This window comes from Micropterus salmoides, unplaced genomic scaffold (genome assembly GCF_014851395.1).
Source record: "Micropterus salmoides isolate LMB-PRFRI ecotype aquatic unplaced genomic scaffold, ASM1485139v1 Ms_hic_scaffold_2, whole genome shotgun sequence".
NCBI classification, from domain to species: Eukaryota; Metazoa; Chordata; class Actinopteri; order Centrarchiformes; family Centrarchidae; genus Micropterus; species Micropterus salmoides.
This window is the reverse complement of record NW_024041150.1, coordinates 14,750,109-14,776,537: the sequence shown is the minus strand read 5'-3', so window position 1 is coordinate 14,776,537 and position 26,429 is coordinate 14,750,109. Positions and strand designations below refer to the sequence as shown.

The window sequence follows — 26,429 nt, the reverse complement described above, 5'->3', positions numbered from 1 at the left end:
CACGGTAGCTATAGTCTTTGGAACCAAAAGCAGTCTGGATTTTGTTTGAGGGGGGCACATAGTTGCAGACTTTGAAAACCCTAGGACCTCATTTGTAAATAGGTTTCTACTTGAACTTTGTTTTAAGATCATTCCCAACGGTGTGCTTACATTAAATTCATAGAAGATATTGATGATAAAAAAAACCTTGCTTATGCAGGTTCTAAGAAGCCAATTTGTAACTTACGCACATGTGATCTATACATCTCAAATGAACTTAAAATTGACGGCACCTGCCATGGACCAAAAGAGAAAAGCAAACTTTTTGGAAGACAAGCTTGTGATAATGGTAGAGAAGACTGAAGCCAGGCAACACGTATATAAATCTTTAAACCTCTCCTCCCTAAATGTGCAATAGCATTTTATAAAGGAAGACACCTTAAACTCTACACAGTAAATCAAGTCTAGACTTTGCTTAAAAAAAAAATAAATAATATAATTGATAAATAACTACTTACACATGGTTTTCTGTGTAAGTCATACTTAAGATCAAAATTGAGTGTAGGTCTGTTTTATTAATGAGGCCCCTGGCATACACAGCGTTTGTTTGAACAACATGAATTTTCTAAACACATTGGACGCATTGAAGGGTCTGGTTTGGAGACTCCTAGTGGTAGTACTAAACAGATACTATTACAGACAGAATTACACTGCTGCTACTTTAAAGAAACATAAAATAAAATATACCATGTAAACTTGGGACTGGGTCTAGGATTAGAAATGGAGCAAGGACTAGCAATCATTCAAATTTCAATAAAAATGGAAATATTGTGATTACTGCTTCTCTACTCTACATTTAATTTGTTAGTGACCTTTTTCAGTATTTCTTTGTTGCAGTAAAATAAACGGGGAGCCATTGTGAGAACATAGAAAGTGAAAATACTTCTCACCTACAGTTTTTATTATACATCAACTATGGCTTCTTTCTTTCTGAAGGAGGAAGGAACAGAAGCTGTGGTTTTTCACACTGCAGATATATAGAACACTGAAGAGAACACGATGCCCATTATGTGCGTGCCTGCGTGTGTGTGTGTGTGTGTGTGTGTGGTAGGAAGGACTTCGAGCAGCTGTAAATAGTCAGTATTCAGCGGTGAATCAGTGTGGAAAGATGAAGCTTCTACTCAGCAGTCTGCTACTCTCCTCTCTCTGTGCCCTCTCATCTTGGAGTAAGTAAAAACACAACAACTTATTATCACATCTGTTTCATTGACAACTGCATGCTTATGTTAATGCTATGGTAAATATCTCAGGATTTCAATGGTTTCAATATTTTCACCTGATAAATGTATAAAGAGAAATTGACACTGACAAACAATGTGACCAGTAGTTCTTTATTGTATCTTTTTTGGCATAAATCTGCTTAAGTCACTGTGATGGATTTTAAACTATGTCTATATAACACATATCCTATGATTTTGTATGACAAATACTCACAACATTTAGTTTCTGAAATGATACAGTATGGACGGTGTTGTGATGAACTACCAAATCATGCATCACTCTGTCTGTTCATAGGTGTTTCTTCAGGCACACTTGTTGTTACCCAGAGTCCTGATGTCTCTGTCATGGAGGGGGAGAGAGTGAACATCACCTGCTGCGTGACAGGGGGGTTTGAAAGAATGAGAATTAGTTGGCTGAAAAAACAAATAAAGACAGAGACATTTGAGTCGAAGAATTACTCTCAAGGATCTCTGAGAAAGGAGTCATCTGGCTGCTCAGACTTGATCTTTATTAATATCACAAGAGAGGATGCAGGGAGATACACCTGCAGGATGACTGTGGAGATACCACTTTTAAAAGAGGCTGAAGGAAATGGCACCGTCATCACAGTTACAGACAGAGACAGATCAAAGATCAACCCAGCAGCAGGTAGGTAACAAAACACCAACAGCTAGTCAGAGTTGCATTAAGGATTTGAATAATATCTTGGTTTGCAAATGGAAGGAGCTAATAATGAAGCGTATTCAGAATGAGGTCTGGTTTGTTCAGATGTCGTGCTTGCTTGTTTTATACTTTATACATAAACGACTAATGATTTAAACACATTTTGTTTTTTTTTGCAACGTTGTAAAATCATCTGTAATTAACACAAATCACATTTTACGTTGTTTTATGTAACAAAAACTTCAGTCCTAGTCAGCATTGCAATATTTGTGTTTAATTTTTTTCCAGGTTCTCACAGCAATCTTCCACCATATCCCATGATAATTTCCCTGGCTGTAGTGGGCCCGTTGTTCATCATCACTCTTGTGTATTTCTGCATTCTGCGAAAGAGACATGGTAAAATCAGAAACTGAATTGATGCACTGTCCCTGGTTAAAATGTTTAGTTCACCAAAATGACCACAAAAACAACCATATTTTTGTTTTTTACCTCTAGTGGTATCTAGTCATTCAGATAGCATTTTGAAAGAACATCAAAAACAGTGATTCTGTAATTCAGGATAATCTACATGCTGTCAAAAGTTTTTAAGTTTGGATAGGGCTCAGAGTAACTAGGACATTGTTTCTTTAAGGAGATGTTGCTGTTGATTTTTAGAATGAAATTTATGTAATTACATGTAAATAATGTAATGTATTTTGAATGCTCTGAATGCCACTCACTTCAGAGTTCTTGGGATTGCAGCAGAAATGTCAGAGCTGGACATGACGGCTAGTTAAAAAATTTTATTTTTGTATTTTGGGTAAACTGAGCCTTAATACTGTAGACCATAGACTCATCACATTGTTTATTCTAGGACACCAAGAACAAATTATAGTGCTTTAGCTCATTACAGAGCTTTGGTTGCAGAGATAATCTTCTACAGTTTCAGTGAGAAACAAGAGTAAAAAATCTTGGAATATTGAATATATTGAATATTGGGGCTCAGAGACACAGGAATTTTGAGAAATATTGTAAGGTTGATAGCTTTAATTCTTAGTGTGAAACAGCAAAATAGTGATAACTAGTATCCAAAAAATTCTCTGAAAGAGCTGTATAGGCTTAAAAGAGGAGAAAATTTAGACATCACAATTAATACAAGATTCAATCATAAGCAACAGTGTGTTTTAAACAATTTTAAGATCAGCGATACAGTTTAGCAAACCTATAATTCTATAGACATTAACAGAGAAGCGACTTATTGTGTTAAGTTAACAGAGGAGTAAATTAAAAAAACTTTTGACCATTAGGGAATTGATGCTAAACCTTACTATGCTTTAAAGATGACCAATAGGATCTTAAAATAAACTCTTTAAATCGCATTAACCATTTTCTTTTTGGAAGTGCAAAACACTGTCATACCTTTATATTTACAGCTGCCTATTCCACATCCATCAGACACAGACATTAGAACATTAAAATGTAGAGTCGTGTTTATGGCAAGCTAACAAATGCATGTCCACTATTCACTCTACTTTAACCTCTGTTTTGGTCTCTACCTCTCAGGAAAATATCTGACTCTTTAGCAGCAAAATATTCCACCATGTTCACCAGCTAGTTGCTAATATTTTCTGCTGTTGGACAGGTATTGTACAGTGGGTTCATCAGGGCTTTTTCATTGAAAACAGCTGCCGGCTGCATCTGGAAACAACGCTGACGAGCGCTTAAAGTGATCCATAAATCCATGATTAGAACAGCGCTGAACTTTCATTCATTGGCCCTGGTGAAAATTGTTGCAGCTGAAGTTGAAAAACTGACAGAATAGTTTGACTTGACTAAGGACCTCAAACAATAATACCGATAACCATTTCTAGATAAAACAAAAATTACGCCGACGTGCTGATTTTGAGTCTTATTCTGGAGATGACAATAAGCCTAGAGAAACGTGTTATTTCATCCTGCATTTCTGCGGTGAAATGTGTTTGACTCCTCCACATCCAGCAGATGTGTCATTTCTGTACCTACTTACAGTACACCTCAAAGTTAAGACAAAACCACTCAGTTTGGTCGCTGGCTGCTTGGTCATCTGACGTAGCTAATCCATGTAATCATCAGCACAACAACGTGACAACACATTTTGTCCTCTGCATTACCAGTGTCAGACATTCACTTTTTTTCCCCAGCATGAAATCAAAACGATATTAACATCATATTTTTTTCAACTGTCTATCTACTACATAACATGAGCTGACGGCAGCCTGCACACATTGCTGACAGTTATCAAAAACTTGGATGATGTGTTTACCCGTCACAGTATGCCAGTTTTTTTCATGTATGCACAGGCAATTATAAGGTGTCTTTATACATTTGGCATTTCAAGGTTTTAATGTACAAAAAAATGACAGCTCTATGGGTGTAAATGTAGTAGTTTTTCAGGAGAAATGGTAGTAATAACACAGCGCCACATGTCTGTTAGCAGTGCAATACAATGAACTTCCTGCAGTACTTTTGTTGGCTCCAGGCCCCCGTAACTGTGAATAGGTGTAGAAAATGGAAGATACCTACAACTACAAGGCTAATACTATCGGTACGTATTAGTGATAGTATTAGACTTGTAGTTTCAACAATAGCAGTAATAGTACCTGAAGCAAAAGCAAATGGCGATAGAGACTAGAATACCCAGCTAGATTAAAATAAAGCTTATGTGTGCCACTTTTATCATGACAGTATTTTGAGCAACAATCCTATTAATTATTTGCGTGTGGTCCACAGGTTCATCACAAGCAGCCAGGGTGATCTATGAGGTTCCCCATATTGACTCTGAGGAGGCAGACATGGACAAACACAGCACCAGCTCCTCCAGAGGCTCTTCTCAGTGGGTGAGGACAATTGTTTCAAGTCTACTAAGACACTCTTTGCCAAGATCAAATAGTGGGAGGAGAAGAGAAACCACCGTTTATAAAATTGGTGTGTGTTTAGTATGTTAATGTAGTCTCTTCGACCACTCAAAGCGCTTTTACACTACATCCACCAGTCACACACATTCATACACTGAGCCTAAGTGCTCAAACGGAAAGTAACATTCACACACATTCACACACTGGGGGAGCCGGGGATTGAACTGCTGACCTTCTGATTAACGGCCAACCCGCTCTACTTCCTGTGCCACAGCCGCCCCCGCATTACAGACCCAGATGTTTCTATGTTTTGCAGCATCTTACATGGACAGCTTCGATTACAATTTCAACCTATATAGAGAAACATTTCATTACGGTAAATTCAAGACTCAAGATTTCGTACCATCTGTTGGCACATGCTGCATACTGTTATACTGTGTGTCTGCACACTCTTTAATCCCCATAAGTCACAAAAAACAGTGTCTTTCACGGTAAAATATAGCAAAAAACACATGTAGGATGTAATACAGTGCAAATATCAAACAGTTAAGTTTTAATTTGTACAGTTGTACTTAAAGCGGTAAATTCCAGTGTTGAGACATTATTATTATGAAATATAACCGACATCCTGTTTCTGACTAATCGTGCCTATTGCTCACGCCTACTCAGTTTTAGTGTTCACATTAGCAAAGGTCCTCTATTGACCTTTGCCATTGTGTTACTCTTATTGATGGAGGATGTACTGCTACACTGTGTGCTTGCACTAACTGTTTTATCTCTCTGTTTCTTTCAGTGTCAGGTACCAGTGTATGAATCCGTCGATTACTTTGAACGTGTGGAGACCAAAGAATGTGGATGAGGGTTTGCTCAGTACACAGTATTTTCTTTCCCTGCTTTTCTGCATGTACTGTACATATTGTACATTCATTTACTGACCTTTACCTGAACTATGTAAATGCTTTTATGGGTGTAAATATTTTGTATTTTTCTATAAACTAAGTCTAATCCATCCTTGTGGTCTAAGTTAATTTCAGTGACCAGGTGTGTGTGTGTTTAGAGACAGGTTTCCTTGTATCAGACTTAATGTAGCTGCTTTTTGTTTTTGACACCTGCTGCCAGCTAATCAGTGGTCCACACCAGTGATTGATTCTATAGCAGCTGTGCAGGTTTCACAATGACTTCAGATCATGATCAAGACGCTGAGTGGAAACTGTGGTGTTACGGGGGTCGCTGCACTATAGGTCAATGACAAGAAGTGGAAACAGCGTTTGTGACGGTAGTAGCTCCTCTCTAATCTTCTTGTGTACATTTTTGACACAGAAAGCTGATTTAGAGCGTCTGAAATGTTAGATACTGAGTAGTGGAGAAGCATTTTGCTGAGAAATATTTTACTGTCATTCATCTCTCTTAACATATGTGCTCTGCATTTCAGGTTATCTGTTCATTTTCTAAAATTTCCTTTTACCATGTTGGTAAAATGCTAATTCTGATCAACTATGACCAAATCTGGGAGATAAAAACAGAAAGGAGGTCAAATTGAGCTAACATCAAATTAGTTAAAAACTTGATGCCGATTGTCTTGCCTACAGTTCCTCAAAGTATCACAGGCGTTATTTTTAGCAGCAGCATTTACGCGGCCCACAGCTGCTTCAGAATTCTTTGAAATATCATGCAGTCGCAATTGCACAACTCTGGGGAGGCCTTTAGTTCGACATGACAGTGAAGACACATCGTGGGAAACGATCTAGAATCTTTCGCGACACCAGAGCGCCGAGGAAGTCAGCAAGAGAAGGGTAGATTTAACAAGCTAAACTTAAGTTGGATTGAAAAATCCTGGAGGAAACTGGATAGCACTGTGATCTTTGTGACACAGATGATTTTGGTGTCACATTACCTGTGGTTATGAGAAAGTCATGATGTTTAAGTAAGTGAACACATACCAGCCTGATGGGTGCCTGGAAGTTTCTTGACTCAGTGAGTCAGCCAGTTTCAGGCTGCTAAAGAGGGTGAGAGGCTACAGAAAGACACTCCTTCACTCATGGGAACAGAACGTCTTACAATATACTACCCCTTACCTGCCCACCAGATGTATAACCATACTCGTGCGACCTGCAAAAGGTGTTAACCACCACACAACTTGACTGCTACTCTCACACTTTCTTTATTTTGCAAAAATTCACCCCTGTTAACCCCGTCCGTGTGAAATAGTAACACTGTGCATTGCTTTTGCTATAATGCACATAATTTGGATCTTTGCTCAAACCAGTGATGGTACAGCATGTTAAGTGAGACTCTACATTTCTTATATCATTTAACCATGTTTGGAACACGTGGGGTAACACTGCTATAGTTCCTGTAACATTTCATTCAGTCCACCTCCTTGAATGCGTCCTGCATGCTAGAGCTGCGATATGTGGAGTATTTCATAATGGTTCTTCCTTATTGTGCTTCACTTAATCTAATGGACCCAGAGCAGCTCTGCAACTTTGTTGAGTTGTTGGTTGTACAACCTGAGAAATGCCTTTTATACAGTACATCTTACATTTACTGACACAGCAGTGTTTCCAGGAAACCAGAACACGGTACCAGAGGAAACAGACGCATGCGAGCAGAGGCGCACACTTGTGTACTTGTACGCAGTTAAAACTTTCCTCGTGTGGTCTATAGGCTATATGTCCACCCTTACACAACACCACTGACAACCACAACCCGCAGCAGAGGCAGTGAAACTGGGTTTAAACAGGTTTCAGTATCATCTGGGGATGATGCCTAAAGGGACCTCCAAAACAGCCTTTATTTGTTCAGAAAGGTCGGTATGATATACTTCATCTCAAATTAAACACATCACTGTTTCTATTGCTTTTGTGGTTCAGTTAATAAAAACACCACCCCTTAAATCAATAAGTAAATGATTAATGTCCTAATGGTCAGTGAGGTAATATGTACACTGGGCGTTGTAGGACTGAGGTTGTATTGACACAGTTGGAACCGCCACCAAGATCAAACACTTTAGCTGGTTCTACCTGATCTTTTATGCATGTGTATTATCACCGGTCCCAACCCCATTTTTCTGAAGGTATAAAAAGACTTGCCTCCCTCATCTTCCACTTCCAACACATCTACTGCTCTGTCGACCTGTGTTGGTCTTCTATTTTCTTTTTTACCGTCTTAACCACCTCTCAAGCAGCCACCATGACCCAGATAGAGACAGCCATGGCCATCCTGATGAGGACCTTTGATACATATGCTGCCAGTGAGGGCAGTAAGGACACCCTAAGCAAAGCCGAGGTCAAGATTTTGCTGGAGAAGGAGCTGCCCGGGCTGCTCAAGGTACGTACAGACCCCCTGGGGAAGGATAACTGTGCTGACCAGGGCGGTGACAGCACTGAGACCTGCTTAATGAGGCTCATGTGCACATGCTTTTAATATTATCCTCTAAACTTCGCACATGTGGCATAGCATGAGGTCAGCGTTAAGTTGAGGCCACCATTACTGAAAATACATTCACTTATGGTGTTAAAACTTATTTTTCCTGTCTAATTCAACACATCACACTGATGCTAAAACAGGTCAAACATTTTTTACCTTCATGGCCTAAAAATATTTGTGGTTTCCAGTTTTGGTGGTTACTTTGGAGCTGCACGTAAACATTTGAACAATGAATTGAACAATGTCACATTATCTGTGGATACTTAATAAGTGAATACATGCTAGCCTGATGGGCACCTATTGATTGCCAAGAAGCTTCTTAAGAGACTTGGCACAGTGAGTCAGCCGGTTTCAGACTGATAAAAAGTGTTTAAGCTATAGAAAGACACTCCTGCATACCTGCTGTACAACCACTGATATAACCTGCAATGTTTTGTTACGGTGGATTTTGCATTATTTAACCAGTTGTTGAAACAGTCCCTCCCATCATTGTGTCCTCACTCAACATTAAGTTATTACTATTTCTGTATGTATTTTACATACCTATCTTGAACTCGAACAATACACTTTTCATACTAAGTCTTCTAAATGTGGCTGGAGACAGGGACTGATCAGGAAAATGTATAGAAAAAGGAAGTTCAGCATTCACAATTGCATATACGGTACTAGCATGTACTATTGTAACAATATCCAAAAAACTGATTGTTGGTTTGTGCAGGCAGCAAAGAACCAAGAAGAGGTTGACAAGCTGCTGAAGAGTCTGGATTTTAACGGAGACTCTGAGGTCGACTTCAGCGAATTTGTGGTGCTGGTCGCTGCTCTCACCTGCGCCTGCCACGACCGCTGTCCCAAGAAGTGAGCAGAGCGACCGCACTGTGGGCTGGCGCCGAATATGGCCAACGACAACATATAATCCCTGTTTGTTTTCTGTACTGTCTGAATAAAATGATTTGTTTACCGGTCTGCTGTTGGAAATGTCTGGTAAGAATATGGTGAGGAAACTATAATAGAAATAACACAGATGCTAATGATGCTTGGTGAAATTAAAGAATTAATTCTCTGCTTTGGATGGACAACTGCATACACCCTCTCGGGATGATGCAACTCAGAGTCCATTGCGTGACCAAAAAAAATATGTAATAATCAAGATTATATATGGTCTGGTTTTGGTTCCTTAAAATGTAGTTCCTTAAAACTTTTAGAGGCTTTCTAGTGTTTTCCCATAAGTGACAAAATGAATGATATACATACAAAACAAAACAACACAAAAAACGTCTTAATAAAAAGATGCAAAGCATAGAAATTGACAGCAGCCGGAAATAACTGAGACAAAGAAAAAGAAGTGCACTGTGAGTTTAACTTGGAAATGCAAGTTCACCTGCGACCTTCCTACTCACAAATAAATAAAAATACATAGAGTTGATCTAACTACAGTGTCCTAGTTGTCGCAACGTTGTTTTTTTTTTAGTTGATTGAATTTTTTAGAACTCGTTGCAACTTCAGACTAGTTTAAACAAATAATTGTTTTAATTTGTTTTTCAACACAAGACAACTTCTCTTAACTAGTCCAGCCACATAGTGTGAGAGATGGTGAACTAAAGGAAATGGTTTTAAGCCGCTGTAGCAGGTGGTCAAGTAGCCTCACTGATGTTGGAACTATCAGTAGACTTCCTGTCTAAGTAGGACAGGGGGGCATGCATGTGAAACTAAAAGTTCAAAATCTTCTTTCTTGACAAATTTTTTCGATGTTTTCACTTCACTTGAGGATTAGACGACATGTGTTCATTAGTTGAGAAAATACTACCAGCTTTGGTTTGATAAAACCATCTCAAGGTTTTCACCAAAAGATGACATTGTAGATACAATATATATAGATACAAGGGCCTCAACAGACAGCTGAGTGTTTTAAATCTCAGAGAGCATCTAGCCCTTGCAAGACGCCTGCAGAGGAAGAGGACCCTTGCAAAATCTCAAGCGAGTGGTCAAACCCGTGGCTTTTTATCTAACACAACAGTATCAGCCACATGCAAAGTATGTCGCTCCTTCACAAACAGCGACTTGTAAACATCTTAGCGGTCACACAGTTATTTGTAACTCAATTAGGTGAAAAAAGTCAACAGCAAGACAACAACAGGAAGTGTATCAAGACCACATCAAATTCAAGTAGAGGGGACGTTACTCAACGGCTCTAAAATGTAAACTGATATTCCGCATTAAGCCTGACTGGGGTTGATATCTGGCCTGCGCTGTATTTACACCTGATTTGAACAGTGTCTTTGAGTTTTCATTATACAAGCATCAAAATTGTTGTGCAATACTTACGTACGCCCACTCATTCTCTCTTACAGTTTTTCTCAGTCGCTTTGGTGCATTTCTCGAATCATCCTTAACATTTGCAAAACAGTAAGTGCATTTCTCGAAACAGGTAGTACAAGCAGCACAACACAGTGGTTTACCTGCAAAAGCCCGTAACTCGCTCAAAATTCTTAGTCTATCTCTCAAAAGCAAACCTTTATGTCAATGAACTTGTCAGTGCCATCAGAACGACAAGTCCTTGTGTCTCGTTTATGAGCAAGCAAGTCAAAATGTTTAGCCATTTTGTCAATATAACAGTGTACTCTGTAAGTATTTTCTGATGTACACAATGATTGAAAATGCACAAGGCTGCACTTTTTTCTATGGCATGTATCACTTTCACAGGTACAAAGTTATACATTGCAGGAGAGAGGACAGGAATCACAGGTATGCTTTTACTGATAACAGAGCATGTCTTTGTAATACAGAAAAAAGAGAGACAGGACTGTTGCATGGGATACACCCCTTTGGCTGATGTTCTGGTCTGTTGTATCACAGATGCTCTTCCACATCAAAACAGATAACTTCATCAATTCAGGACACATTTACAAAAAAATTCTAATAGACATGTATAGAATGTCTGTCTATACATTCATAAATATATATATATATATATATATATATATACACATATATATTATGGAAGCCCTAATTAAATATTTTTTACTCCATTTTCCTGTGATAATGGGATAATTTTCTCATGATTTCGAGATAACCATAATGATAATTATAGGCTGGTTTATTGAATCATTGGTTAGCTCACTTGTTGGGCACAGGGCTAACAGTCTTAAGGTTGTGTGATCAATCCTCACTAATGACTAAATTTTTCTTTTTTTAATTTTTCATAATCCTCTTCCATAAAGTTCTTATGAAAAGACTGTTTCACATGCTCACATTACTGTAAAGCACGTGCATTCCAGCATTTGGTCCACATCCATCAACCTATGGACTTTTTATTTCCCCATCATTTCCATCCATCCATCCATCCATCCATCCATCCATCCATCCATCGTCAACCGCTTTTCCTGTGAACAGGGATGGTCTGAGTGTTGCTATTGCTATGTTTTTGCTGTCTATTCTTATTTTGTTTATGGTCCATAAGAAACAACGTTTCGTTTAGCTATATACTTGTAGGCAAAGGATATGAATAAAGGATTTTAACATTGATTTTGGATAACATGTTCAACCATTTTGCATGTAGTGACTAATGCAATGAACTTCTGACTTGAGACTGGTATAATACATTGTGATCAGCATGACATAAGCAATTGATAATTTAGGAAACAGCAGACAATTGTACATAATCATTTGCATCAGCGTGTCAAACCATTTGCAATTTGTTCAGAACAATGAGAAAGTGCCGAGATGATGTGGAGGTTGAACAATTAGTTTTGAGAATTTCAATTCTGATCTGAGACATGCACCAAAGTGACTTAGAAAAACTGTATTATACTGAGGACTCATTAGAACCAGATGCAAGTCAATGTTGATGAAATTTATCAATTACAGGTATTTAACTGTATGTGTCCTTGGGATGTGTGACGTGAAACATTGGAGACACATAACAAGAAACAACAGCATGTGGTGAAAATACAACAACAAAAAACAAGAAACATTTGAAAAATTAAAACAAGGTAGGACACAAAGAAATTGAATATTAAATGTAAATGCTTTGAATTTATCAAAAATAAATAGATAAAAGAAAGGGGGAATGATAGAGAAATAAATAAATAAATGAAGCAGAGCTAAAAATAAAAAGCAACATATGTTGCTTCCTCCTCTCTCCCCTCCCTCTTTCGTTTGCGTCATTTTTCAAAGTTTTGTGAATGAGGAGCCTCAGTCGGCCCGGGGAGGGAGCTGGCTGATGGAGGCTACCTCAAACAACCGCCAGACCCAGTGGGAGTGGATCTGTCCCTGTGTTTGAACGTTCATTTCTTTGTTATTTGTTTTTTTTCGTCTTCTTTTTTGCCTTTTCCTTCCCTTTCCTTCCTCCCCCCTTCTCCTTCAAAGAAAGACGGAAAGGGAGGGTAGGGAGTATCAACTAGGGCTCAAGGTGAGGCAGAAAAAGATGAACAAAGGAAACAAACAAATAAAAAACACTAAGGCGGATGAATAAACAAATAAATACATAATAGAACGAATGAATAAATTAATGAAAAACTGAATAAATAGTGGTTTGGTTTACAGGGATTGGAATTAAACAGCGTTAACGGATGGTATACAGTGGGGAGAACAAGTATTTGATACACTGCTTATTTTGAAGGTTTTCCTACCTACAAAGCATGTAGAGGTCTGTAATTTTTATCATGGCTACACTTCAACTGTGAGAGACGGAATCTAAAACAAAAATCCAGAAAATCACATATCAAGAGATCAATCAGATCTACCAGTGCAGCCATTGAAGTGTCGAACGTTAATTGTTTAAGGAATAACATTACGTTTATTCATTTAGCTGATGCTTTTATCCAAAGAGACTTACAATTGCTATACATGTCAGAGGTCACCCGCCTCTGGAGCAACTAGGGGTTAAGTGTCTTGCTCAGGTGGATGTGTCACAGTGGGGAACTGAACCCCGGTCTCTCCAAAAGAACGCAACTCATCCACTACACCATCACCACCATAAGGAAGGAATCTGCGAAGACAGCTGTTCTGTGATCTCCGTTATCCATTTTCAATCCAACGGATTAGCCTGCTAATTGCTATTGCTAACGGTTCTAAAGCTAAAACAAACAGAGGCGGTGATCAAGATGGTCCTTGGCAGCATCCTCTTGTGATATTAAAGTGGAAGGGCGTCAGCTTTTAGGGCTGATATGTATTCATTTCATCCAATAACAAAACGTGTCTCAAACTCTAAACCGAACGATAATGTCAAAAAGACTGGCCCCATTCAACCCTATCAAAGGCCTTCTCTGCATCCAGCAAGAGAGGATCCCTTTTCTCCCTCTGGTTATTAGAATATTGAGAACACACGCTTGTCTCCCTGTTTCCACCTGGTTAGTCTGAGGTGGCACGCGTCACAGAAACAACAGAGGGATATGGAGATTCAAAGACACTTTTGAACCAGGTAGTTTGTTCATCCTGGGATCAGAAGCATCAAGCTGTCTTTTAAAACCCCCTCTGTGATACTTTCTGTCTTTAGGTCAGGTCAGCGCTCTATTAACCCACCGGGTAGCCCTGGCCAAGTGACACACTTTCTCCTGCTGGGACAGTTGTGTAATTAGAGAACGTCTGTGCTGCCCTCTAGTGGCAGATCCACTCTCACTTTCATGAACCTGTGTTGAAAACGGGATTTCTAACAGGAACAAAGTGCAGAGGTTTTGTCTTTATCATTAGTGCCATCATGAATCACTACTGCTGTCCTGAACGAGTCACCTTGTCTGGATTCACGGCTTCCCTTTTCTGTGAGACTGCTGTTGATTTGACTGCAAGTCCAAGTCCTCACGGGGCTGTTTGTGAAATGTGGCTGGCCTGTAATCGGCTTGCAAGGTCATTAGGCTTAGACTCGCTCTCTCTCGCTCTCTCTCTCTCTCTCTCTCTGTCCAGGGCATTATAAAGGCTTATGGGGATTAGGTGTCCAGAGTGGAGGGGATGTGGCTCTGCAGTCAGGAGATACAGGTGGGAAGATAAGAAGTGTGGTGGGGTGACATACAACATATTTTGTAGCGTATGTGTTCTCTATTTCTACATCTTATGTTTTTTTGTTAATCTTTTTATATTTATCTTATCATATGTACTTCCTAGAGTGCTGCTTTATAGCTTAAACCAAGGCAAAACCACGAGTCAGAAGATGATTTTTAATTTCCTGCCCCTTCAAATATTTTAAAATTCAGCAACAAGACAATGACATCTAATAGTGTATTTCACTGTCTGCTTTTTTACCTTTTGTTGTTTCATTGTATGTGCTGGCAGATATTGGGGATCAATAAAGTACAACCTTAACTATGATTATACAAACAGAAATCTATGTATTTCTGTTGTTTTAAGAAGACAACTCCACATATTGTGGCTAAAATTGACCAAATTGTTGTTTTTATTTACATACTTACAGGTAAACTTGTGTGGGCAGCAGCGGCGTTTGCTCTGCTCTCCTCTGTCCCGTCAACAACTGATGGGAACATTAACTGATGCTCAGAATGAATGGGCTGTTCACAAGCTAATGCACAAAATCATAAAATTATCATTTTGTTTCATTCTGTTCCATTCTTTCGAAACTACGACAATTAAACTTGCTTATTTGTGACTTTATTAACTCAGATTGTCGTCCCATGATTCAGCTCTAGCCAGCATAGCTCATGTTCTGTGTCACACTCTAATTGCTCCCCGGAATAAAACAAAGTAGGAGCAACAATCATATTGTTACACAGTAACAAAACACAATAACAATCAAAAGTGTTAAATCCTACTTAACACTCATGTTACATTTTAATTTTCCACTTTTTAATACATTTGAAAGAAATGATTGTACCTACCCACAGCAATCAAGCAACGGCTTCTTCTGGGCTACGGCAACAAGACATGGACAAACCACATGCAACCCACAAGTTAGTTAAGATTATGATTACATTTAATAATGATAATACAGGACGGCAGTGTGTGGTTGCTTGTGTAGCATAGCCCATTATTTATATTTTTAGACTAATATGTTGGGGGGACATGGTGAGCATGTAAGAATATTGGGGGTATGTGTCCAATAAATATTGTAATTACGGCCCTGGCTTACACTGTTGCTACCACTATCTACCATATTGTAGGTCGTCGACTCTCTGAAGAACCCCATGGAACCTGGTCAAAAGCAAGTAAATGGACCGTAAAAGAGTTACCGCAGATATGTGTCCCCAAAGTCAAGAATGAATCGCAAAGCTCAGCCTTTATTAGTCATAACAAATAGCCTTATTGATTGTTATAATCATTCCATCACTTCACTGCAGGAATTATGCACCAATATCCATTTATTCACAACTTGTTGACATTAATGACGATTGGTTATTAATTATTAATATAGGAATTATAAAGATTCCTAACTTGGAACAATCTTCTGGGGAATTCAAACCTTGTAAACTCAGATGAAAAGCATAATTTTTGGTGATATAATTTTAAATTAATTTCAACGCTAAGTATTCAGCAATGTTAAATTTCAAGTGCTTATGTGATTCAAATCCTTGTGGTATTTCTTTGCTTCCATATAAAGAATTAGCAAATGGTTTAATAACATCAATAAAACCAATATATTTGATCATATGAATCCTCTTCCAGTGGTTTGCTGTATTTTAAACACGTTATACACATTAACCATATATTATTCCTATACTATTTGCAGGTGGTACTTTCTCTACTGAAAAAAACTACTTATTTCAATACTGTAAATGAGTAGGTCTCCACTTCAACAAGACAAAGAATTCTGATAAATAAATGATAATCTATGAATTGAAGAGAGGCACTGTCTAGGTGTATTCATAGTTTGTTTTTTTTAAAGCACAGTTTCATTTTACTACTGATAACATTGGAGCAGATGTCTTCCCATAGGCTTGCATCTCCAACCGTGTGTGGATGCAAGGTATTTATGGTCAGAGGTTTAAACCAAATACTTGGTCCATGTGAGGAGTTATGGCAGTTATGAATACCTCATTCTGTTTTAAAGCCACGCTTCTCTGGTCATATGAGCTGCCAGGGTGTCCGGCTCATCTCGTGGCCTGACGTTCAGCAGGAGAAACACGATGAACACACTGCTGTTCTTTGTCTCTAAACTTTAGCTGAGTGTGTTTTCTCGTCTTGTTGGCGTAACAGAGCGTCACTGGGTTTCACTGAAGGACCAAAGTACATCTGGTGTCACTGAAAGGCTCTTTGACACATGATTGTTTGACTCATGGGTTGTTTGAATATTGATGATGTCAACTTTCAAGCTGTGATGTGTCATTAGAGGTAAACATAGAGACTGTTTAAAATACGACTTTCAGATTGTGGTCAACAACAGGAAAACAACACCAATCAACACCAAATGCAAAAAACAATGGGGACTTTATGGCACATTTAGCATCTTTCAGCTAATTGTTTTGACTCCACGTAACTTTAATCTTTTGTTTTTTTCTCGCTGCTCTCATCAACCTTGTTTCCAGGTGCAGCAAGCAGCTGTTCTCAGCAAAAAAGTTCTGATATACCCCAGGGGTGAAAGAAAACCTCATCATCCTTTACAGCCTACATCCTATTTTGTCTTTAATTAGTTGTACAAATGTCTTTATCACTGTGAAACCATGACACAACAAATGTTGAGGATGTTAAATTGCCTCCTGCCACCTACGTAGGAAAAAAATCGCATTACAAATTTTTAAGTCATACAGCATGGGTATGGTAGGAATTTGGGTAAACAGCATTACTAATCTTGAAACCTTTTTTATGTGATACTATGCTGGAGTAGATACACAGAATAATTGTTTAGTTACAAATCTGCTAGATTTGAATCCAGGTCTTCAATATGCTGAATTGAAAAGTAGGCCAACAGAAGAAAATGTACTTAGCAAACACAGTGACATCTGGCGATCTATAAAACGTGTAGCAGAACCACCACACCTCGCTGATACTGATAGTTCTATATCATTCTTTCTGACTGCCAGACTCTGTGCTTAGCACTGAAAGTCATCTGTCCTGGTTGAGTATTTAATATCAATAAAGTCACATGTAACCTGGGATGACACAGGGCATGGACACAGGATGTAGTGTAAATCAGCCCATGTCATAATGAACGATTTCCCTTGTAATCTGCAAAAGCAGGTTAAATTTAAGTAAGAAGATAGCCGTTATGTTACGTTAAAGAGGGACGTTATTCGCTCCCCCATTGTTTTGTCGGTGTCAAGCTGGTGTCTTGTTATTAAGAGAGGGAGCTGTTTTGACTTGACTTTCAGAAACTCACCCTGAGCTCTGTAACTAACGAGTGATTCCACTCCCGAGTATCTTATTCTCCGGGGGAAAAAATTATAAACCTAACTGAAAAATAAATAAAGCCAACCAGAAACACATCATTGTCACTCCTGCATGCTCCCGCTGCTAGCTACTGGTGATACATACCTGTCTAACACTAAATGCATGAACTGCAGTATCATGCTGCAGGAACTGAAGCTGGCCCGACTAGCTGAAGTCCAGCTTCTTCCATCTGGTGTAGCTTCAAATGCGTGGAGTGGGCATAGTTGCCCCACCCCTGAAGTTGCCCGACCTAGGAAAAGTGGACTGTCTGGCAGTTATGGTCGACACACTAGCCTCAGAGTTTGCTGAAATTGATCGGTTTGCTCCTTAACCTTGAGCCAGACGGGGCGACTGAAACCAGGGTGGACAGCCCCTTGTCCCCATGAGGATGGGATGTCCTGTCTACGGGGGCTTACTGTTGCCAGTTCTGTGAAGATAGACCTGGACAGGGAGAAGTAGAGGCTTCCGCTCACTTTTCCGACACCTGCTGCCCAAGCCAAAGTAAAGTCAGTGGGACTTAAAACGCTGGCATGCTTGGATGAAGCGCCAATGCGGTCTTTAGTCAGGTCCCATGACAGGCTGCTTTTTCTGTGCTGCTGTCCCAGCCATTCATTAGAGGATGTGTCTCTGGTCATGTCATCGGCAAAGCGTGAGTGAGCATCACGCCTTGTCGGTGAGTGGCTAACGTATCATTCTTTCCAAAGAGGTTGGCTCCAGCCCACCTTCATCAGGTCATTGTTGCCCACAGGATGAAGCAGCTGATTCGGCAGAACTGCTCTGCCATGTGAGGGCCTTTGAGTTCTTTGGCACTCAAAATCCTGGTGAGAAGATTCATTAATTTCACAGTCCTGTTCCTGATGATGCAAGCACGGGCTCATCATGTAATCATTGTATTTGCCAGACAAAATGGCGAGAGTAAAATTGTCAGGGAAATGATTTAGTGTAGTTTTATGACTTAAAAATCTTGGCTCTAAAATGGCTCTTTAAATTACTACACTCAAAACCACATGAGACGTGTCTTTATACCAGAAATAGTTGCTGAGTGAGGCTTCATAATTATGCAAGACTGGAATTACTTATGTGTCAATCTTGTATTTCAAAAGAGGAGGAGACCATGCAAGAATAATTTGCCAAATGATGCTGATGGGGACATCATTACCCTTTACCTTCAAATCCAGGTCCAACCTGTTGACCGTGTATGTAGACTGGAGGTTTATGTACTGGCTAACAAACAGTTGCCAGGACAACATACCATACATACATACCATAGTTCCTCAAATACCATGCATTCCACAGAGGCGTTTTCTATCAAACAGGATTCTGGTATCTGTATGCTTTAAAGATTAAAGTCCTGTCTCCATTGCTGAATACTGGTTTATGAACACAGCTTAGCAATGCTGTCTGTCTCTGCCAGGTGCATAGCCCAAACTACTGGACTCTGTATGTAGGCATTCTCAATGGGCCCCTCCCATCAACCCCATTTATTCATTCTAATATCTTTGTATGAGGCTCCTGTATAATCAGTCCCCTTCCACCCCCCAGTCCTACGCCCCTGGTCTCCACCGTGTGATTTGTTGCGCTGTCAACTTGACGCAGAAGCTCTGAAAGGCTCTAAAGTCTGATAGTGATGGGAAAGAAACACAAACAGCCCTCATTCATACCAGACAGTAGTGTCAACACTGCTCTTACGTTGGGTTGCAATGTTTTTAGGGCAATAAAATATATGTTTGGTTTCACTTTCAATTTTGTCTGGCACAGATGAAGATTACATAACGAGCCCATGCTTTCAGAAACAGGATTTGAAAGTGCCACAGTGCATATAGTCACAGATGAACAATTCATAGTAACATAGTATTGAAATTGTTTTTATTCATTAGTCAGCACACCTGTGTGTAGAATGTGTTTGAGATACTTACATGTCCCTAAGCAAGACACTGAACCCCTAGCTGCTCCGGAGGCGTCCAGCCTCAGACATATATAGCAGTTGTAAGTGGATTTGGATAAAAGTGTCAGCTTCAGCTTAATAAATGTAATGTAATATAATGATCAAATAGAGCAAACAACAAAGTCTAGGGCGGAAGAGATTGTTTCCCTTAACTCCAGGTGATACATTTACTTTAGATTGGGTTCAGCTCCTTTAAAAGTATATTGTCTGGTATGCAGGCTCTGATCAAAGAGTGCAAACAACAAATTGAGTGGCTGAAGAGAAAAAGAAACAAAACTGTCCAGGCTCTGTTTGACTGGGAGCACTTTGTTAACCTGCCAAACCAACAATCAGCAATCATTCATCTCGACTGAGGGCTGTGAGGCCATGTTATTTGCATTGAGAGCACATTCATACCTGTACTGTGTTGATAACAGGCTCTCAATGACTGTGACCGCATGATTTAATCCACATTTCCCTGCTTTTACAGCCACTTGCCTGTGACTTAAGTAAAACCAGCAGTGTTTGTGCTCTGCCCTGATGCAAACAGGCCTGCTCTCTGTCTTCACACACACACACACACACACACACACACAGAAAAACACATGACAAGGAGATTTTGTTCTCCTTTATCGTCAGCAGCCCTACAGAGAAGTCCTTCAGCACAGACACGTTTACACATTGTCTCGGCCTTACATCACCATCAGCCAGCAAGTGTCTGAATTCATCCAAAGCCACCCAGAGAAACCCTTTAATGCTCCCAACTCCCTCAGGATTTCTTTCACTACATGAAGTTTGACATCAGCTGTTACTTCAACACATTTTAAAATGAGTAGTTGAAATTCCTGGACATCCTGTAGGGTAGACAATTATTGCCTCAGTTGTGTTGTTTTGCCATACAAAATGGGATACTGCTCCTTATGCAATGATTAAAGATGCTTAAATTAGGGTAGTAATAAAACTAAATCTGGTAATCATTTTACTAGTGGCTTTGTGGAATTAGGCTATAGACAAAGATCAATCACCCTAAGCCATCAGACTGATTGACCTGCTGATTGATCTCTCTGCTGGAGTAATAATTGAGTCACAGCGAAATCGACCTCTTCAGATCATGTGCTAATGAGTTCTTCTGAACAAAGTTGACCTTTCACATGAGTGTAACCAGTAGACAAAGTATGTGTCAGGCTGCAAAGTGAAATACCTACTACAGAAAGAACTCAGTGACCCACTGTAGAAGTATGTGCTGGTGTGACACTCTTTATTGCTGCAGTAAACCATATCACATTTAGTCTAGATGGAAACTAAATGATTGGAAAGTTGTGTGAAAGGCAGGTGTCTTCTGGAAATTACGTGAATGAAATCATGATAGCCTTGACAAAGATATTTTACTTATGTACTGGAATAAAAATAGTTCGCCCCCTGTGATACAAAAGTTTTCTTCTATTTATATGTAATAAAATGTGTAATAAATGTGATTTATGTCAATCGTTAAGTCTTCAGGCTCTTTCAGAATAAAGAGTTAACGAACTGTGTATGAATACATGATTTATTTATTTTAAAGTGTTTCTGGGGGCATTGTATGCCTTTATTAGACAGACAACAGCAGTATCAGCACGTTGCTAATGAAGCTAATTATGTGAATTTGCTAATCCCCCTACTCGGCCGCTGATTGGCTCAGACTGACGATGATATTTTGTAATGCAGTGCTGGCTAGAAGAACAGGACTTTTTTGCTGTTCTGCTGTTGCAAAAAAAACTGACTGGATCTTGTTATGTTAACCATGACCGTGGCTACAAGTCTGTTGTGCCCTAAGCCATGTCTTAAGTTTATGTTCAAAAGTTAAATAGTTACCTACCTCTGCTGTCCTTCTGCTTTATGAACTGGTTAAGTGGGGGAGGGGCTAGCCAATGTAACACCTTAAAAACAAGGCAAGTTATCTGCAATTTTTAAAAACTATCTAAACTGAATAGATAGTATCTTTTTAATTATATGACAGTGATTATAGCTATTGACCTTTCTATCAAGAGTTTTTATTGTCTGTTTGTACAGTGACTCAATTGGTTAGTTGTAATGCGTTCGTTTGAGACCAGCAATGGGAAAAGATCATAGCATGCATGATCCCCCTACTCGGGGGCTTGGCTGCCCCTGTTGTTAAATATGGTCTGATATGTCTAAAATTAGCCAAATTAAATTTAATCATGAAATTTTATACCTGCTTTTAAATGTCATCTTTGAATCTAAAATGATTTAAAGTGAGACACCACCATGATCTTTTCACCATTAACAAAAACATCGGGTTGTGGGGACTCAAAACAAAAAGTAAAAAATACACACACTTTTGTTTATGTTCAGGTGTAAACATGAATTATTTAGCCAGTTAGAAACCTGTGCCAAGGCTGCTGTTAGTTTGTTTGCAGCTTGTTGTTTGTTTTTTGCATGCACATATAGAACTGTGTCGTCAGCATACATTTGTATGCTGACAGAGGGACAGGCTAAGGGTAGGTCATTAATATACAAGCTAAACAAAACTGGGCCCAGCACTGACCCTTGGGGAACACCAATATTACAGTCTAGGTATGTGGACTGTGCATTGCCAATACGTACACTTTGCTTTCTGTTTATTAAATATGAGTTAATCCATTTAATAGCATCTTTGGAAAAATTAAAAAAGGATAGCTTTGAGAGGAGTACCTCATGGTTTACTGTGCCAAAAGCCTTCTTTAGATCCAAAATACTGCTCCTATTTCACCACCTTCATCTAATTTCGTTTATTGATTTGACTCTTTAAGAGTCGATCTACTCTTTGTTTTCTTTATCTTTCTGAATGTCCTAAGGTGAGGTAACTGTAAGGACAGGAAACAATACGTCATTCTAGTAGGCAAGTCACTGTTACAACTGTAACAGTCTGTATGACAGCAGATGCAAATGCATGTATGCACAGAGTCCAGACAGAGAGCAGAGTGGTAAACAACTGTGGAGACCAGAAAGAGGAACCAAAGTCATGTGGCTTTGTTCGAGACGAGATTTGGTTCTTCCCCAAATAGCCTGATTGGTCTCTTTGAGTAAAGCTTCAAGCTGTGATTGGTCAGTTCAGTCAAAAGATCATCTGGATTACATCATGATTCACTTCACAAGAAAAACTACACAAGATTGATCAGGATTTCTCCTACTCTGAGGCAGTGAAATTGGTTACATATTGTATTTACTGTAGCACTGATTAATACTGTATTGGCTGCCTGTGGCAAGTCCTGCAGAATAATTTAGCAATGTGTTTCTTCCTTTATTTTACAAAAATATTCATATTTAATTATCATAAAATCCCACATCTCACGAAGAATACAACAATATCAAGTGAAATTTTCTGCAACAGAAAATTTTATCTTGAAAAACGTTGGTGTGTTAATGTGTTGATCATGGTGTGTACCAGGGCTGCCAACTTTTCAATTTAATTTGGAGTCAGATTCGATATCTGCGAAATTGATGCATTTTATTAGTAGGCCTTCTGTGACATTAAGCAGCACAGGGGTCAAGGTCATCACTCCTCCACCCCTTAAGAGTTTTGTTCAAAGGTTCAGCAGCTAAATTCACTAGCTACATTTAAGCAACACATTGTTATTATTAAGATGGGTATCATGCTTAGCTGGGTCATTCTGGCAGAAGTGTGGTAAATATGTGTATATCAGAGAAAAACAGAAGCTGTCTTACTCTCCACATGCAGTTGGCTAATAGTGAGAAAAGAATGGAAAACCAGCAATATCGCAAACATGTGTCCAGTGGCACTTCAGTCCTCCAGCAGGTTGTCACCACAGAGGAAGCTGGGAGCGGCTGATCTGCTCAGTGAGAAACATTCTGAACATCTCAATGAAGATACAACTTTTGTCAGGGTGTTGTGGTGGTTGAGCAGGTGGGACCCAAATGCAGGGCGCAGAGCAGAGGAGGTATAGTTCAAAAAAGGTTTAATTCCAACAGAAATCCAAATCCATGGGAAACACGATTAATAAGGCAGGCAGGCAGGCATTTAAGTTCATTTAAGTTCATAATGTAAAAGAGTAATTTACATGGTTCACTGATTTGGAAGGGATGTTGATTGTTGCTGCCTATTAACTTTACGAACCTTTAATTGCATGGGGATACTCATGCGAGAAGGTTTTGGTGAGTAATCTTTGGGGACAGTCAGGCAAGCAGAGTGGAGAGACACAGTTATTTGACCTCCCTCTCTTTCTCTCATTGACAATTCTCACTTCTGTAATTGTCCTGTATAGATGTTTTCTTGTATCTAAGTAAACAGTTGTATTTTTACCAAGTGGTCCTGTGGATTTATTGATGTGGATGCGGACGAGGGGAATAGTTAGAGCGTCAAGCTGAGGCTTCATTTGTTGGAAACACCTATGTTAACTTTAAGATTAGCTGTTTAACTGTTTTGGCCAGTTAAACCAGTTAATTTTTTTGAAGTCATTCTTGAACTGAAGTCTTAACTTGTAAACACATTCCTTAAAGCTACGGTCCAACCGAATAAAATTCCACCCCCTCCCTTCAGGCCTTCTTTCACAACCACTCCCCCAAAACACATGTGCAATGAGTGCACGGGCAGAGTGCGCACAGGAACGTAGGTACAGGCAGGTAGGGTAGCAATTGGCTGTGCTTATTACAGTCCTGCAACTGCCACAGATACCGGATTTATTTTTTTTTTGTGTCAGAGCATTTGATTTATTGTTTGCGGTCGGGATGTAAAGAGAATTTCAACAAATATAACAAAAATACTTATAAATTGCCTACCCCTGCTTTAAATTTTGATGGTGCAACCAGATGTATTAAATCACTAGTTAATAACTTGGTAGTTGTTTCTAAGAATTTAGAAAGCACTTTACACAGAGTAGCAATGGATTTCCGAATAGCTGGTAAAACTCAATCCCTGGAACTGACTTTAATGAGGCTTTGTGATTAAATTCAATAAATCATGCACCAGTATGTTATTATTCTATCCTAAACGTCAGTGTTTTTGTGTTTTGTTTTTCAGCATGAAAATGGTCTGAAACCAACACATCAGCTGGTGTTCTTGGGACCCATGCAAATTACAATCTTATGCATTTACACTGAAGGTAATTGACCCTTGGGGGCAAAAGCAGAAAAGACTGAATAATGTCAGCTTTGATGGACAGTATGAAAATGCTTATGAGGTTGTGTTAGGACACAGAGACAATATCAACAAGGCAGCGTGTACAGTATGCCACATGTCTATAGTAATCTAGCTGGCTTGTGAGCTGTGACTAATAAGGATTTACCTCCGTGACCTACCCTGCGGATGATAACCAGCCCCACCTCAGTCAGCATTGGGAACTCGCTGTTAAGGTGGAAAGCAATGCTAAAGCTTTGTGGAAAACATTTTTTCTTTCACAACCTTGGAGTGAAATCACTCAGAGGCCTCTCAACCCCCCCCCCTTTCCCCATCTCCCTAACCCCTTCCTAAGAGAGGATTAAGGGGCATCTTTTAACTGCGCCATCTGCTCCAAATTGACTCTCAATTAACACTGGCAAAAGAGGAAACTGTCAGAGCGAAAAAGCAGTGCGCATTGAGCTGCTGCTCTGCGACTGTGAAGTCGTTGCATGTTACTGTGCTCGTGGCTTGGGTTCAGATGAGATTTTATCAGTGACAGGAAAGACAGAGCTAAGGAAGGCAAAGAAAAAAAGAATCCTTCTTAACAACTCTGGTATTGAGTCTTACAGCTCAATATTTCTAGTAGTCTTGTAGTCTGTGACTACAGAACTTATTGAAAAGGAAGTTTGCAGCGTGTGCACAGTATAGTAATGGTAAAACCCATGATGAAACCTCATCATCGATCAGTTTATTTGTGTTTGGCTACAGTCTGTTCTCAGGCCTCAGATAAAGATCAAAAGCAGAACTTGGTGCTAACTGGCCCCGAGTGACCCTGGGAACTGTAGTAAAATTACAGCCATTGCCTTTTATAAGATGTCAGCTGTTAGATTCACACACTGTTTCACTCACACAAGCACACGCACCTCTCACACACACTTCTACACTCCCTTTCTTTTGTTATTGCTTTTTGTTAGTGCACATGCATAGACTGCACACGCCTCCTCCTGACCTCTCCTGCTCTCTCACACACTCACCTCACATAAAGATAATTATGTCTGGTTACACAACAAGGAGGCAATGAAGCTTTTGGGTGTATTTGTGTGTGGGGTGGTGGTGGCAGGAGTGCAAACAGCTGGTCAATGGGACTTGGCTCATCTTGTACCAGAGGTCATTAACCTTTGGGGTCAGAGGGCAGATCAAGTGTGCTGGTTCAAATCACAATATGTAGTAGACTGGTAGTAATGGAACCACCACAGCTGTAGCAATAGGATCAGTTAATAGAGGGACAGTAACAATAGCAGTACCTTACTGATAGTAGTGATAGAACTGTGTCTAGATAAACAGGTAAGACAATGTGAAGTAGAGCTGCAGGTATACTCTGCTCAGACCAAAGAGTGGTTCATAACAAATAACAGTAGGTTCCAGTAATACTAAAGCAGTAAAAGTGAAAACCATCAATACCTTGGAGAGCATGTTTTCTGACAGAATGCAGGTGCTTGTATTTGTGCATCTACATGAATAGATACATTGGAAATGAGTTTGCATGCCAACAGATGTCTTATCCTCTATAAGTGACCAGACCACACCAGAGTTATTAGTACAATATTCCATAGATACGATTTTAACAAGAATCTAAGCTCATATTAAATAAATAAATAAATCAATCCAATTTGGTTTGCAGTTTGGTTGCTTTTCAAAAATGTAATAGCCTATATAAAATAAGGTGTCATTTTGTAACCAATAATTCCTAGTTCTATTTATGAAAGAGGTCTAACTCAAAGCTTCAGTGATAAAAACAGAAATATTATTTCTGTGAAATCCATTTGTTAAGTTGTTGACTATGTTGATTAGGTGTGAACTCAGTGTAACAAAACAC

The 26,429-nt window shown here is 39.3% G+C and overlaps 2 protein-coding genes across 3 annotated transcripts; both read left to right on the top strand.

Moving 5' to 3' along the window:
• Positions 1–1,041: 1,041 nt before the first annotated feature.
• LOC119912443 (transmembrane and immunoglobulin domain-containing protein 2-like) lies at positions 1,042–5,806 on the top strand. Of its 2 annotated transcripts, none has more exons than XM_038731637.1 (5): positions 1,042–1,205; positions 1,567–1,908; positions 2,212–2,319; positions 4,672–4,778; positions 5,590–5,806. In XM_038731637.1, the coding sequence occupies exons 1-5, from the start codon at positions 1,148–1,150 to the stop codon at positions 5,653–5,655; spliced, it is 681 nt and encodes a 226-aa protein (XP_038587565.1). In that variant the 5' UTR covers positions 1,042–1,147; the 3' UTR covers positions 5,656–5,806. The 2 variants fall into 2 exon arrangements, with proteins under 2 accessions (XP_038587565.1, XP_038587564.1); XM_038731636.1 differs by having other exon boundaries at positions 1,043–1,205; positions 1,555–1,908.
• Positions 5,807–6,275: 469 nt separating this feature from the next.
• Positions 6,276–9,188, top strand: LOC119912444 (protein S100-P-like). The gene is made up of 2 exons (XM_038731639.1): positions 6,276–8,126; positions 8,944–9,188. The coding sequence occupies exons 1-2, from the start codon at positions 7,830–7,832 to the stop codon at positions 9,082–9,084; spliced, it is 438 nt and encodes a 145-aa protein (XP_038587567.1). The 5' UTR covers positions 6,276–7,829; the 3' UTR covers positions 9,085–9,188.
• Positions 9,189–26,429: the final 17,241 nt, after the last annotated feature.

Coding starts and splice junctions, on each gene's coding strand:
- LOC119912443 (XM_038731636.1), top strand. CDS start 1,148: ATGAAGCTTCTACTCAGCAGTCTGCTACTCTCCTCTCTCTGTGCCCTC. Junction 2,320..4,671: donor CATTCTGCGAAAGAGACATG/GTAAAATCAGAA, acceptor TGTGGTCCACAG/GTTCATCACAAGCAGCCAGG. Junction 4,779..5,589: donor CCAGAGGCTCTTCTCAGTGG/GTGAGGACAATT, acceptor TGTTTCTTTCAG/TGTCAGGTACCAGTGTATGA.
- LOC119912444 (XM_038731639.1), top strand. CDS start 7,830: ATGCATGTGTATTATCACCGGTCCCAACCCCATTTTTCTGAAGGTATA. Junction 8,127..8,943: donor AGCTGCCCGGGCTGCTCAAG/GTACGTACAGAC, acceptor TGGTTTGTGCAG/GCAGCAAAGAACCAAGAAGA.